Below are 14,941 nucleotides of genomic sequence, written 5' to 3'. Positions count from 1 at the left end.
GAAAGAACCGTTTTGTCACTGTCCTTCTCCAGGGAGACCTTATGGCTGCCTACCAGCACCTAAAGGGGACCTGCTGGAAAGATGGGGAGGGACTCTTTATCAGGGAGTGGAGGGATAGGACGAGAGGTAATGATTTTAAACTGAAAAAGGGTAGATTTAGATTATATATTAGGAGGAAATTCTTTCCTGTGAGGGTGGTGAGATACTGGAACAGGTTGCCCACAGAAGTTGTGGATGCCCCATCTCTGGAAGTGTTCAAGGCCAGGCTGGATGGGGCTTTGAGTAACCTGGTTTAGTGGGAGGTGTCCCTGCCCATGGCAGGGGGGTTGGAACTCGATGATCTTTAAGCTCCCTTCCAACCCAAACCATTTTATGATTCTATGATTCTGTCTCTGGCAAGTAGAAGCAGCATTCCTGAAGGGCTTTTGACAAAAAGGTGTATTTAAAAGCATAACCCCAAAAAATCTCATGCATACATTTGTCTTGCTTAAATGCTCTGTAGAGAAATGTGCATTCCATCTGGAACGGTAAACTTGTGAAGGTACTTTATATCCAAGGTCTTTGACTGAACTAAAACACCAGCAACCAACCAACATTCTTTTGAGCTTCCTTAGGCTGGAAGACCCTTATCAGCCATGAGATTTAGAAGATCTATTAGATGTCTTGGGCCAAGTTCATGCAGTGCACCAGTCAAATGGACCAAGACCTTGAACTTGGCATGAAATTTTGTCAGAGTGCAGAGGAAAATCAGATTTCTTGTGCAGCCTGTGCTGCCAAGACATTCTACAGCATTAAGAATAGACTGAGATTCAGACTTCCTGCTCGAGTACCTTGCATCACTATGGTTTGGCTGAAAAGTGGCTGAGAGCAGATCACTAGCTATCTGGATGCCATATGGTTGTCTTTCTGTAAATTATGTGGATTACAGTCTGAATTGAGTCTTTTACATGTCAACAAAGGAGAATGCACTGTGCAGCTGAACTCTTCCCATCAGCACTGATCTGTCTTCTTATTGGGTTCAACTATTCTTTGTTTTGTCTAATCTCTGATGCAACAGTGATGCAGCCTGACGTCTTTTCATGATATTGCCAGCTGAATGGATCAATCATGTAGTAATTGAAAACAGATTATAAAAAGCAGGAGAGGAAGAATTGATTCTTTTTAAGAGACTATAAGTGTATAGACCTAGCAATGGAGATGTTGTTTCCTATTTCTTCTGGTGGGATGCATTCTCCTCAAAACCAACTCACACTAGGTCAGCTGCTTGTTCAGCAGTTAGGAACTTCTGCTACTTCCCAGGTGAGACCTTCTACCTGCTTCTATGGTACTAGACAAAGCCTATCACCCTCCCTGCTTCCTACAAGAGAGAATGCCTTCAGATGCACAGCCTTGCTTTAACTACCAACTACCTTCATGTATATTTTAGGAACTGTGACTTTATGCTTGTTTATTGCCCATGGCAATATTTAGAGTGATGGTTCCATATTTATCAAAACATTTACTTAAAAATACCAAATGAGCAATAAAGAACTTGCAGAAGCAGAGTGACTAAGGATGGAGAAAGCAGAATCACATCAGATGTCACTGCACTCTGCACGTAGTCCCTTCAGGGTCATCTGCCAAAGCCTCACCACTCTGAATGATCTTGTTACTGCTGCTTTTTTACAGTCTCCAGTTCTGACATGAATACATAGCTGAAAGGACTTGTGTGACTGTACAAACCCCCAGTATTTCCAGCCTCATGGTGTGGTCCCACCCACTTATATAGTGTCATGTGGGGGTGGGTAATGAAGGGAACCTGAGTGCATGGCACTTCGAACACGGATTTGAGTGTAGCTCAGGGACATAAAAAAGCTGAGTGCAGGATTTCATTTATACACTTCAGAATCAAAGGAACAAGATTAGATCATGCAACAAAACTCCCCAGAGCTTGGTTTGCTTGGATCTGGATTACATCTTCAAAGCTGTACTTAACTTAAAGTTGTGCTCATTTTGCCACTTCTTTTAAAATAATGTTTTTCTATATAAAAAATGTTATTGGCCAGATGGTACTTTTTATAAATTACAATAACAGTGTTTTACAAATGACTGCAAATCACTGACTGAATACATGACATTATATAAACACGTGAATTGTATACCTTTTATACAAGAGATGTAAAGTACTTTACTAACAGTAATACATGGACTATCTAGTTTCCTGCTGTCTGTGTTTTTCCCTTTCTCCTTCACTCCTGTTCCAGCACTTACAGGTGAAATGAGTTCAGTGCCACAAGCTTGTCTCTTGCTCTGGGACCCACCCCACAAGCAACCTGGTAACTGTTCAGTGGGCATCTGCTGAGCACAGTGCCCGGGCAGGAGAGGGACTCTGGTTCTTTAAGAAGGAAGGATACAACTTTTTCACAAGTTGTATCCCTCCCATTTTTCATCATTATACCAAGATTACCCCCACCTGGTCCAAATGATGAGATTTTCTTACTGCATGGAAAAATATGCGGGAGAAAGTTGCAGTTAGAAAATACTTTATCTCCAAATTTTGAATTAGAAGATTACATCAAGGGTGCTAAAAACAGAGTAGTGGTTTTGACATTTTTTTTCCTAAGAATTATACAATATATCAATGGCAGTGCATGGGATAAAACCTAAACTACCAAGAATGATCCGTCCCCAGGTCACAAGCCCAACACTTTCCTGAAGAGCCAAGGTTAATATTTATCTATGCCCCATGGCAATAATTTTGAAGGTGTTGATCTTGGGGATTAATTGCCGCTTTAAATGGGCAGTTAACAGTTTAAACAACATTTTTATTGGCCTACAGTAGTTAAATGCCTACTAGTGTGCTGATGGGTTTATGATGATTAAAGTGAATTAAGAGTCTGTCTTTGAATTACATGCTATTAGAGAAACTGGGTCTATTTGAGTACTCTGGGTTAGTGTATGTGAGATGTACAGTAAGTGGTGTACACAGAGAGGAAAATGTTCACTTTTATATATTGTATTTCAGACCATTTTCTGTTCTATTTACATTCAGAAATGAAGCTCTTAGGCTGCTGGTGTTTCAGTGACAGTGCCTGAGCACACATGGTCCCGAGGACACAGTCCAGGCTCTGATGTTAATATTTCAGCACTGATGTTCCACGGGACACAGCACCATGCTTGAAAGCAGCATTGCCAGGATGTCACAGGTCCTACGCTGCACTGTGTTCTCAGAAGTGGCTGAAGAATCAGTTGAAAAACTCATTACACTTATAAACATGTTATGTGGATTCAATACAGTGATACAGTATTTATATGACCGCTGGCATTAAAAGAAACCAAAGATATTTGTAATCCCATTAGTTACCTCTGCTTTTACTGCTTAGCGATTAGGCATTTTGAGATCTTCAGTGTGATCAGAAGCCTGAGATGTATATTCTGGCTGTCTGCTATAGGTGACTCTCTCAAAGAGTGTGGCTAGGCCAGCTCTCCACTGGGAACCACAACCTGGCTGTGTCCACAACTGTGTTCATGTGAGTTTTACATGCTTCCTTGGGCATCTCTGACAGAGCAGGGTGTACAAATGTGCTAGAGGGAATTTCTGAAGGGAAGGTAGTATGTCCTCACTCCAACTGCAGTGCGATACGGAGAGGTCTAAGCTGCAGAGCTGGCTATAGCTGTGGAGCACAGAGCCTGAGCCACAGCCCTAGGCGTACCCTAGCCCCGGGACAGGAATTCCTATCTTTATTTTCCAACTCTGTTGGAAAATACTGTCTCTGTACTATTAATGACTTGGTTCTAGCAGGCCAATTAGTCAGAGTCAACTTGTGATAAATGTTTCTCCCATATATAATTACGACAGCTTGCTGTCTAAGTATAGGATGAGTGCATCCTATACTTCAGCCGAGAAGTGGGATGTGGATGTAGTGAGGCTATTTAGCGCGGGACTGCTCGTAAAGCATAGCTAGCCTCTTGCCTCACTGCTATTTATTTGTGTTGTCTGACTTCTTGTTTCCTAATAAAAAATGACACGTACGGTTGGGAAGAAGCTGATTGGCCTCTTAAAATAAATTCAACCAGTCAACTGAGGCTTCTAATTAGTAAGCCACAAATTCTGGTATGACGGGGATGCCGCGAGAATGGAGCACAGAAAGTCAAGCCTCTGCCTTATACCCATATACGGAATGTGAAAACAGAAGCTGTTTGCAAAAATAAATAATAGGTGTGTGTAAAAAAATACACTATAAAAATATAAGAGATATTTTATTCATAAACCACCTTCTTAAATAAGAAATAGTTGCAATTCTTAATTCCAGACTGTCTTTCTGTGCTTCTCCCTTTTAATGGCTAAACTGCTGTTTACTTGCCTCTGATGCTTCAAAACCCTGGTGGCTGATTTCTGCCTTTTTCTCTGCTATATCTGTCACCCAGAACCTAACCATAAGCTGCTGGGAATTAATAAACAGACTGAGAGTAAGAAAGCTACCATGGTCCTAGAGACTGCAAAGTCCTAGGTAAACTGAAGTCCAATACACTAGTCTTGCTATCAAAGTATTCAATTACTATTTGTCTTAATTCCAGAAAATATGTGTAGTTCTATAGCTATATAATCTATTTAGTACTGCTGGAGAAAGCACTTGAAATTCTGACTCAGCATATTTAAAGCTCAAAAAACACAAAGAAAGCAAATAAGATTTTAAAGGTTTTTTTGGCAAAAGCTGGGCTCAACGGACCACCATACGTTCACCTAGTCATGGTGAGCTTGTATTTCCTGCAGTTTGAACTGAAATGCAATTTTATGTTGTTTTTCCTCAGCTTCTAGAAGAATGTTCCATTTTTTTTGGGTTTGTTCCATTTATTGCATTTTGTTAAAGTATTTATTTCCATTCAGACACGGATTCTGTAGCTTTCAAGCTAGGTTGCCTATGCCATAACTCTTGGCATTGGTCAATGGTAAATGTCAATATCGTTCATGTTCTCATCTCTACTTCCTTTCTTACTGTTTACCCACTCCAGAACAATACCAGGAAAGTGATCCTGAATGCTGGAAGACTGAACTGCTTGTGTTGTGTAATATCATTACTGTTGACTGTTCCTGCTCCTGCTAGAGTCGAACTCTGGCCCAAAATTTAAGCTAAGTTGGATGAACACTCAGAGTACTCATGGAGTTGAGTGTGCCCATTCATGAAAAATATAGCAAGGGTGAGAATTCAAAAAGCTGCAGTATTGAGGCTTCTCACTCTTGGACTCTAGTTCATTTCTGATTTGGAACGAAATACATTTCAGAAACATCACCTTTACCACATTCTCCTTTTGACCAGACAACTAAAGCAATTAAGCTGTGTTTTTGAAGGTGAACTCAAACAACAATAGTAATTCAAGACCTTAATTCTATGTTCTCCCAGTTTAAAGCCACATAAAAAGCTAGGTGTTTCACCCACATAATGAATGATTAGCTTGTACAGTTGAAGGAAGACTCATTATTCTTTTGGCTGAAAGGAGAAAATGTGTTATGATTTTTCTAGAAAAGCAATAATGCCAGATTCTTTACAGAAGCTTGTAAAATGGAGAATCAGTGCAGTCTATGTAGCTTTTTCCTATTTGTCCACTGGTGTATAGATTACAGCTTTTCCAGTCCATTTCTCCCAGACCATTTGATTTGCAGGTATTTCTCAAAAGGTAGACAGAAGTTGATTGGAGCACCATAGAAACTCAAGGGAAAAAGTTGATCAGATCTGATAAAGTTTATTTCCCATGGAATATTTTAGCTAAGTCTACTCTATGAAATGATTAAGGTTGTTGGGAAAATCAGTTGTGATTAGAATTAAGTCTCTACCTCTAAGGAAGTAGGACAGTGCTACTTCATAAATGTTATATTCTTGCTACATATGCTTTAGCCAGATACTTGAGTTCTTGAAGGATATAAATACTGAGAACTGACCTGGATTTATTTCCTTTTCTCTGTGAAGAAAATGAAGGACAATGTTTACATTCTGATTTTTAATTAAGTCAGAGAGCAGCCAAGACTGACTTTCGTAGTTTGTTGATTAGGGTGTCATTCAGATTGATAGAGAATGTGGCTGATGCAGCTGAACCAGAGGGCTCATTCTTGCCTTGCTATGAATATATATGCTCCATATATGAGAGTCTGATTACTATCTCTCTCCAAATCAAGCAGTGGAAGGATTTAAACCTGGGACTCACCATCCTTGGCAGTGGCATCACTTCCCTCTCTACTGCACCTGAGTTGAAAAGAGCAGAGCTACAGCGAAGCCTATTAAGAAAAGACTGATGGAGAAAGAAAGATTGAGGTACTGGAGCAGTATGCTCAGGAGTGATCTGTAGGTATCATATTCCTTCTATGGGCAACATAAGGGATTATGTCACCGACATGCTGGCTTCTGTGTCTCTAATGACTATGTATCTAATGTTCCTTATGAATAGGGATTTTAAGCACCTGATTCGAGATTTTGGTTTCCATCAGGTTGGAAAGCTGTAACCTTGCAGTGCTTAACCCCTAAGACTCCAAAGGAGAGATCTTAAGTTGCTAAGCCACAGAGCATAAAGAAAATTTGATTTTTTGTTGCTAGATATCCAACTTTTACCAGTATTTAGGATAACTTTTTTTTTTTTTTATTTACAATTGACTGAGGGAGTGCTTTTTTTCCTTTTCCAAGAAAACCATACTATCATGGTTCCTGCCTTTATGACCTCAGTAATAGATGCACATATTGCACAGTACCTGGGGCTACATGTTAAATTAATTCAGAAACTAAAAGCAATGCACCAATGGGTTGTTGTTTCTCTCCTGTGCTTTTCCCTGGTGAGGAGCAAGACCTGGAAATAGCCCATAGGATAACTAAACTGTTTAAACAAACAACATTGCTGATAAGTAATTTCCACAGAATTGCGCTTTCAACGTAATTGGCAATAGAAGGCACATTCACATGATAGGGATAAAAGGCTTGTAGCCGTATGAAGTCTCTTTTCAAGGCAACATTCTGGCTTTGGCTAAGTTTTACAGTGGAAGATCACTGTTGTTGGGCAATATTTTTATTATTCTCAAACAGAAATATCATGCCCACCTTGTTCAGTTACGATGCATCACTCCTTTTTGATAGGATTGGAAGTTGGTCTTTAAAAAATGCCTCGAGTATCCTGAAAGTGTGAAATTTAAGGACAAAACTTACTCTAGACAGATAACAAAAAGATGCTGGAGGCATTCCCTCCTTCCTGCGATGAATGAGACATGAGACCAAACTTAACTGAATTAATCTACATGCTTTTTCTTTATATGTATAAGCTCAAAGATTTGTTACGAATACAGGAACAACTTGATTTTCCCATGTCCCTGACAGCATGACAATAAGAATTAAGAAAACACCTAGGTGTCTTAGCTGCTGACATGTTTGGAAAGAGTCCAATAAAGCTTTTGCCCTGGGAAGCCTCACAAGCTCTGTGTGAGACAAAATTCAGACAGGTTGTATGGCATAACCAGGAACTCAGATTGTTCTGTGGTAAACCATCGTGTTCTTCCAAGAGCTGCTGCTTTTTGCCATTCTGTTAATGTTCCCAGATGTTTACTTGTTCCCAGGTGTGAAATGAAATGCTGGGAGAGCCGGGTTGAGCTGCAGCGTGACTCAGCACCCATCCCGGTATTCCTTTGAAGGAAGGATCTGGCAAGCAGCACTGTGTGGGATCGTGCCTTAAATATGCACATGTAAATATACAAACCTCAGTAGTGAGGAGTAATTGATCTGAGATGACTACTTTCTTGTTCCCAGGAGAGTAAGAAAAGAAAGCATACAGGTAGTGTTATTGCATAGTAGGCAAGTCAGTCTTCCCTTTCATCTGCTCTCAATACTGTCTGGATTCTGTACGGTCAGGCAAATCTCCTGTGTCCCATCCTGGTCTCAGCACTACAGTAAATTGGGACCACCTCCACTGCAGTCACTGGAGAATCATTAGCACATAACTAGTCAGATGTTTGGGACTTCAGATCCCTTTTTATTCATTCAAATGTATATATTTAGAATGAGGTTCTTTGGAATGAGCTACATTAAAAATAAACATTTTGTGTCCTACGGTATGGCATTGGTTTACCTAGAGATAAAAGACTGTTTCTTGTGCCTATACTTAGGGGCCACTCTGCAGTGAATTCCCCTATACACTGAGGAAGTTGAGCTGGAGTAACTCCAGTTACAGTGTGTGATATGATGCAACCTTATTGCAAGTCGTGTGCAGCAATAACACATATTGCGGCAGAAATGTAAAGAAACAGAAATAGATAGTGGTTTCCTAGAATTTGTATTTGAACTCTGAGCATACATATGATTCTGTGACAAAAGCCATTAAATTATTTTAATGCTAGATATGCGGGAACTGATATCATGTAAAAGTAACCTTTACCTGGATATTGAATTTCCATTTATTTTGCCTTGTAGGATTGATTGCATAATGAACTACAGAATTTTGTATAGCCACTAAACAAACAATGCATATGAGACTTTGCATGGTCTGGGAAGGAAGCCTCTGGATCCATCCCTTCCCGGTTACACAGAATGAAGAGTTCAAGGAACAAGAAAGTAGTCATTGTATCAGAGGAAGTGGTCTTAAGAAAACAGACTTTTAAACACTACCATTCCCCTATTCAGTTTCTGGCTGAGCCATTGATTTACTGTGAAATCTTGGACAAATCATTCAGTTTATATCTATAGTGTGTAACGTAAGATCCTGCAGAAGTGTGAAATTTTCAGGTCTTAAAAAGCTAGGATAGGTCACATAGATCATGTGGTACTGGGATAATAAACTGCACATTTATCAAATCTGGCAGAAGACACCAAACCATTGAAATCCTTGCAGCAAGATATTTTGTTTGGTTGGTTGCTTTGTTGGTTGATTTGGTCTTGGAAAGGAGAAAGCAGATACTTTAACATAAATAGGGAATGTTGGAAAATAAAAACTCTTCTCATTTCTGAACCTGTTTACCTTACATAAAATGGGGTTCGTTAGAAAATTACACCGTGGAATTAACTGGCTATAGATCTGGAAACAAACCTTTTTTCTGTGTTTGTTGTTGTCCTTCTGCCAGTGTATGCACGGGGCCAGGAGTGTACTAGGGGAAAGCATAAACTGAACCTGGCCTGGCCAGTTCAATGTCCTTGTCAAAAGGTCTTTGCTATGTGTTTGGGGGAACAGCAAACTGACCTTGATGATCCCTGTGTCACAGGATTGGCAGTGTCTGTGCTTCTAGATAGGTACCCTGCTAGGCAGCTCAGGCTCTGGGACCAGCAAGAGCAGCCCCAAAGCATGCTGACCTTCAGGGCAGCTGCCATTTCAGCAGTCTCTCTGCATCCCTGCAAAGATTTAAGTGCATCCCAGCACGGTTCATGAGTCCCTTTCTCTGCCTCCCTGTGGGCTAGAAAGGCCGCAAACTGGGAGCAACAGAATGGCTCCTGGGCCATCCCTTCCTCACCTCTTCATGAAACCTCACGTGGTCGGGCACACAAGGTGTCTCAGGTGCACTGCTCCCACAAAACAGATGTGGCAGTGGTCACTGAGTGAGTGGGGTGACTTGGTTCTCTCTAGTAAGGAAACCTAGAGTGCAGTGTGCTGGAAGGAGATACTCTGGCTGCTGCATGGCTCTGCCAGGTCTCTCCAGAGTGACACCTGCCACAGTGCTGCCCATGACCCATTAGTTTGGGGCCTGGGGTCAGGGATGAACCTGGCTTTGAGAAGCAGGTGCTGTGGCAGGGAACTAAGCTGGAGACAAATGAGGAAATGCTAGAGATGCTCGATAACTTTGAGCACTTCTTGAAGGTCCTTATGGCTGTTATCCCTCAGGAAGAAGGCGACAGAAGGAGAAGTCACCTTATGCCAGCGGGAAGGGGCCATGCAATAGCAGCAAAGTGAGCCCGCTCTTCTGTGAAGGTCTTTCCTCATCTGAAAAACATCAACAGTAAGTTTAGAGTCTCACTTTTCCATGTTTGCATGAGAAAGTCTGTTAAATACTCTGCAGAAAGTGAATGAGGCATTTGTGTAAACAAAAGAATTTTAAAATATGAACTAAAAATGTAGGAGGCCTTTGTACATCCACCTTTGTTATCCCCCTTTTAACTGCTCTGAGGCCCATTCATAAAGTTTTCTTTTTACTTTTAAAAAAAGCATGTAGTGTTACCCTGTTAGTGCTCTGGTATTTCTGATTTGCCTCGTAGGGAATAGCTGTTTTTATGCTAAGCCTTTAGCTCGGTGTCTGATCCTACACTCTTCTTCCTGACTGAGGCTCTTTGATCTTACGTGAGCAAGTATCTTGCAATTACATTTCACAATAACTGCAAAGACAGTGTAATAAACCACAGCAGAACCAGTTCTGGTGATGATGGAGAATGAGAAGTGCTATATGATAGTAAGAAAACAAGCCATAAGAAGTTGGTTTTCAGAGGCAGAAAAAGAGTGCAAAGGTGGAGTGAACAGTTCAGAGGTAGAAGAATATTCTGATTTTGCTAAAAGCAACAGTAGCATTGATGTTTTGCTCTTTGCTTTGTATTCATTCCTTTTTTTTTTTTCTCCATATATCAGACATTAAGGCATTTTCAAGCAAGATAAAACTCTCTTTTCTCTGTATTATAATAGGGATATTTATTATTGACTCAAATGCAGTGGCTTCTTTCCAGATGCAAGATGAAAAGCCTCCACCCCTAGTTTTTAGTAGGAATAGCTTCCTCAGGAGCAGGTCAGATGCCTGGCTAAATATTCCAGGCAGTTCTTTTAGAATGAAATTGTATTGTGTTACAGGTGGCAACTGCATGAGCACTGAAGGTGCTTGCACTCAGTATTCTTGCGGGTAGGTTTCCTCGTGGCTAAAACAGCCTTGCAGGCTGTTTTTTTTAGCGACGTGCTATTGCTATTTAGAAGACTACTTACTTTCATGGGAAAAATTGTACAAAGTGGTCTGCACAAGTGTTGGCTGATATTTATGTAACAACAACAAATACTAGAGCAGGAACTCAGATCCAAATTCCTCTGAATTTCAGGAATATTCCAATCCTGTTTCTAATCTGTGCGTTTTTGATTTGTCTCTAGCAAATACCAAAGGCACTATTTAAGTATAAGATAGTTTCTTAAATAGTTACCACAATCTGAGGAAGTTGCCCCCGAGAAAGTTTCTACATATAATGAGAGGTGCCTGTATAACTCATACAGACTTGCAGATTGGAAGAAGTGTTTTGCATGTGATAACTACGCAGTAGTACAGAATACAGTTTGGAATAGTTCAACTACCATTCCTCACTGTTTTATAATTAGTTACCTTAGTTTAGACGCCAAACACGCAAAATGATTATCCTTCTGAACTGCCGTTTCCCATTACTATTTGGCAACCTTAATTTCATTACATGCTGTAAAAAAACTCTCTGTAAACTCTGCTAAGAAACACAATTGTCTTAGCAAAGTAGCTCAAGCATGTGAGGGTTAAACGTAACTTTTTTCCCATAAGTCTCATTTGCTCGACTTAGAACTCTTTAATAGATACTGAGCAGTGCAGAACTGAAAGTATTTTTAATTTCAGTGCTTTGTATATTTACAGAGGGATTACAACAAGCTTCTACACTTTATCTACATTTTAATAGGTCAGTGTGAACATATGAAGTGTATTAAGGTGGACTGCCTTACTTATTAAACTTATGTGAATTCGTCAAAAAGCCCTTAGCAGTTGTATGCAATAGGGGCTGGAAAGCCATGCATGATTGAGGTCATGCATCCAGCCAGTTTGTAAGATGATCCCTCCGTACCGAGCCATCAGCCATCCTCAGCATAGGGGCGCACTCATACACGCATTCCTGTCAAGTCATCTTGTGAAAGGCTGCTTGCTTCCAGCTTGGCTTGAAAGTGCAACCTTAATAAAACTCACTGAAGTCTGAGAGAAAATAGCAGTTCTGCAGCAGATAGTGTAGGGGAAAGAGACTGGGACATGCATATGCAGCTGACTAAAGCAGGCTACATGCTGGACTGTAACAGAGAGGAAACAATAAATCTTAACTACTATGCAATAAATATTCCCAATTTTAACTAAGGAAGCTATCCTCATAGTGAAATTAAAAAAATAAGTTTATCCAAGCTTGATTACTAAAGTGTGCTTCTCCAGACCTTTTTTGCAAAGACTTTAAGGGAAATTAAGAAAAAATTTAAAGAAAGAGGAAGAAAAAGTTTTTCTTAAAGCAGGAAAGGAAAGTAGTAATAACATGTCAATTTTCCTTTCCTTTGCTTTCCTGGCAGCGATTCTTGCTCATATAGGCTGTAATAACCAGCGTCGGGGTCCAGAAGCCAGTGGGAGAAGATTTAACCGGATCCAGCATGGGCAGTGCACCTATACTTTCATTCTGCCAGAACAGGACGGGAACTGTCGTGAAAGCACGACAGACCAGTACAACACAAACGCTCTTCAGAGAGATGCTCCTCACGTGGAACAGGATTTCTCTTCCCAGAAACTGCAACATCTGGAACATGTGATGGAAAATTACACTCAGTGGCTGCAAAAAGTAAGTGTTTCTTTTTTTCATTTCTCACTAAATGGATTTTATTGGTGATGCTTATGCTGTTCAAAGTTTTCATTAGTTTCTATGAGAACTGAGGTAGTAACGATTGATCTAGTTTGTAGCTGCGTAGGGGAGAAATGTTTCAGCCACAGTGCACCCTTCTTAGGGACATTGCTCCTGGGAGCAGAGTTTTCTTTAAGTAACTGAAAGATGCAACTTCTTAAAGCTTTTGCTCAAGAGACCATGGATGTTTGTGAGCCAGGAAACACAAAAATCCTCCAGAGACTCTAATGACAGAACTTACTAAGCATTCCTATAAGCTCTACCTACAGTTCACAGCTTCAGATCAGATGGCATGCAGGTTACCTGCTACTCTGACAGCAAAAGGGAGCATTTAAAAAAAGCAGCATTTAAAGGCACAGGGTTAAGAATGTCATTGTTCCTCCATAAACAGATCCTGTAATACTATTCTACCCAGCTAATTGCTGTGAAGAAAGGAGAAAGTGAATAGGCATTCACACTTCTAAAACATCACAGTAAAACTTTTTAACTGTATAGATTACACTGGACTTGAAATAGACTGTTTTAATTTGCGTGTGTATATGTGCATTCTGTCACAGAAAGGGACAAATAGGTTTGAAGGTGTTGCAGTAACTTAGCAGAAGTAATTATTTTTAAGAATTTGTGCAATTGCTCTAAACTTTTCAGTATTGTTTGTATGAGCTGAAAAGGGGCCTGAAAAGACTTAAATATGTGAATAATTTCACTCATATGAGCATTCTCATTCACCTTAACAGGATTACTCACTTGTGTAAAATTACATACCTTGCAGGATCTTGTCCATGCCTTGGTAATGAAAATGCCTTGGGGTAGCTGAGCAGTAAATATAAATAAACAGTCTTTTTATACAGTTATTTATAATATTCCCGTTCCCACACTGGCATTTTGACCTGGCAAAACTTAGAAAATTGAGCAATTGAGTGTTGCAACTAGTCATGTAAGATGGCACAAGAAAACTGCTGTATGTACCCGTTTGATAGATACATGATTTAATTCCAACAGAAGTTCATACTAAGAATGAATATCAATAAAAATTTAGTGAAGACTCTACTTGGTGAGCTAAAACTTCATAATAGCATAGTTATGTTGCCTATCTCATTTCCAAGTTTTGTTTCATCCAGAGAGCGTGCAAGACTGAAATATGTTAAAAAGCACATATACAGCCATCCCCATCCCCCTAACCCTACTGAAATCTTTAGAGAGGATTTCCTGATCTCTTGGTAAAATAATTTTTCTATTCGCATTATCTGGCTCCAGTAAGAGAGAAAAGACTCTGTCCAGTAAACATGTGACTATAAACCAAAATATTAGCAAGCAGTTCTTTTTTAGACGTCTTTCCTCATTTTTTATTATCTTGGTCTGCTTTGGGGAATATAAGGCTGGAAATGTGGGGAGGTCTTTTGTAGAGGAAAGCATTTCTTAAGAAATTATTTTGCTGTAGCTTGGGAGTCTGAGGCAAGCACTAAAAAGGGGAAAGTTGTTATCTGTGCTTATGCACACATGATCTTACTTGAGCAAATTGCCTGCTGAATCATGCTTATAAGATTTTACTTATTCTGTGTTTGTCCACTAGAGACTGAACTAAGATCACTGTTTCACTGTGAACTGAACATGAGGAAATTTGAGTCTCTCGAGTGTGAAGGTCTGAGTTAGGGTTAGTCCTCTCACACTTTGGGGGGAAGTAATTAAACAGGTAGGAAGCCCAATGAAAGAGGTTTATATTTGGGGACTGTTTTCTTCTGCAGTGATTGTAAAACTTGCTATGGGCAAAACCATCCCCCTCCTCCTTTCCTTCCCAGCCCCCAACCCTCTGCTCCCAGGGGTTTACATAAAACTGGGATTGTGCCCATATCCCCATGTGTCAGTTTTCCCCGGAATGAAAAGACCCATTTCTCTCTGTGATGAAGTGTGGCTCACTCTGAACAAATGAGGCTGATGCAGGTCCATTAAAGCATCTCTGAATGCCGAATTTGCTTTGTTGCTGTTGCCATTACAAAGGATCTGAGCGATAACTCATTTCCTTTCAAAACAAGCATAATGCTTAAGTGTAATGGATATATTATGCAGATATCTCACATCTCATTCTTATACCCTGCATTTATTTTTCCCCCTAGATTTGTAGTATCAGATATAACTGCTGCCACACTAAGCAGCATTTTGCAATACACCTGCTGTGAATAAAGTAAAGAACAATTAATGGCTATAGGTCTATGACTGGAAGTGAATAGTTACAATAAGAAATAATGTTTAAGAATTTGAGATATTCTGACTTACATGAAGGAAATATGTTTATTACTTCAGGTAACATATATAATTTTCGTTAAAATTGTACATAGGCAATGTTTGGCAGGGTGAATTTGCTTTTGCTTGGG

The 14,941-nt window shown here is 40.0% G+C and overlaps 1 protein-coding gene across 1 annotated transcript in view; it reads left to right on the top strand.

Moving 5' to 3' along the window:
* Positions 1-11,834: 11,834 nt before the first annotated feature.
* ANGPT1 (angiopoietin 1) overlaps positions 11,835-14,941 on the top strand; it is a 164,516-nt gene continuing 161,409 nt past the window's right edge. Inside the window, exon 1 of the mRNA XM_014965171.1 lies at positions 11,835-12,512. Coding sequence (XP_014820657.1) covers positions 12,216-12,512 — 297 coding nt within the window. The 5' untranslated portion in view covers positions 11,835-12,215. The remainder of the gene's footprint in view (positions 12,513-14,941) is intronic.

Source organism: Calidris pugnax, unplaced genomic scaffold, assembly GCF_001431845.1.
Source record: "Calidris pugnax isolate Ruff unplaced genomic scaffold, ASM143184v1 scaffold41, whole genome shotgun sequence".
Lineage (NCBI taxonomy): Eukaryota > Metazoa > Chordata > Aves > Charadriiformes > Scolopacidae > Calidris > Calidris pugnax.
This window is presented reverse-complemented; position numbering and strand designations above follow the sequence as displayed.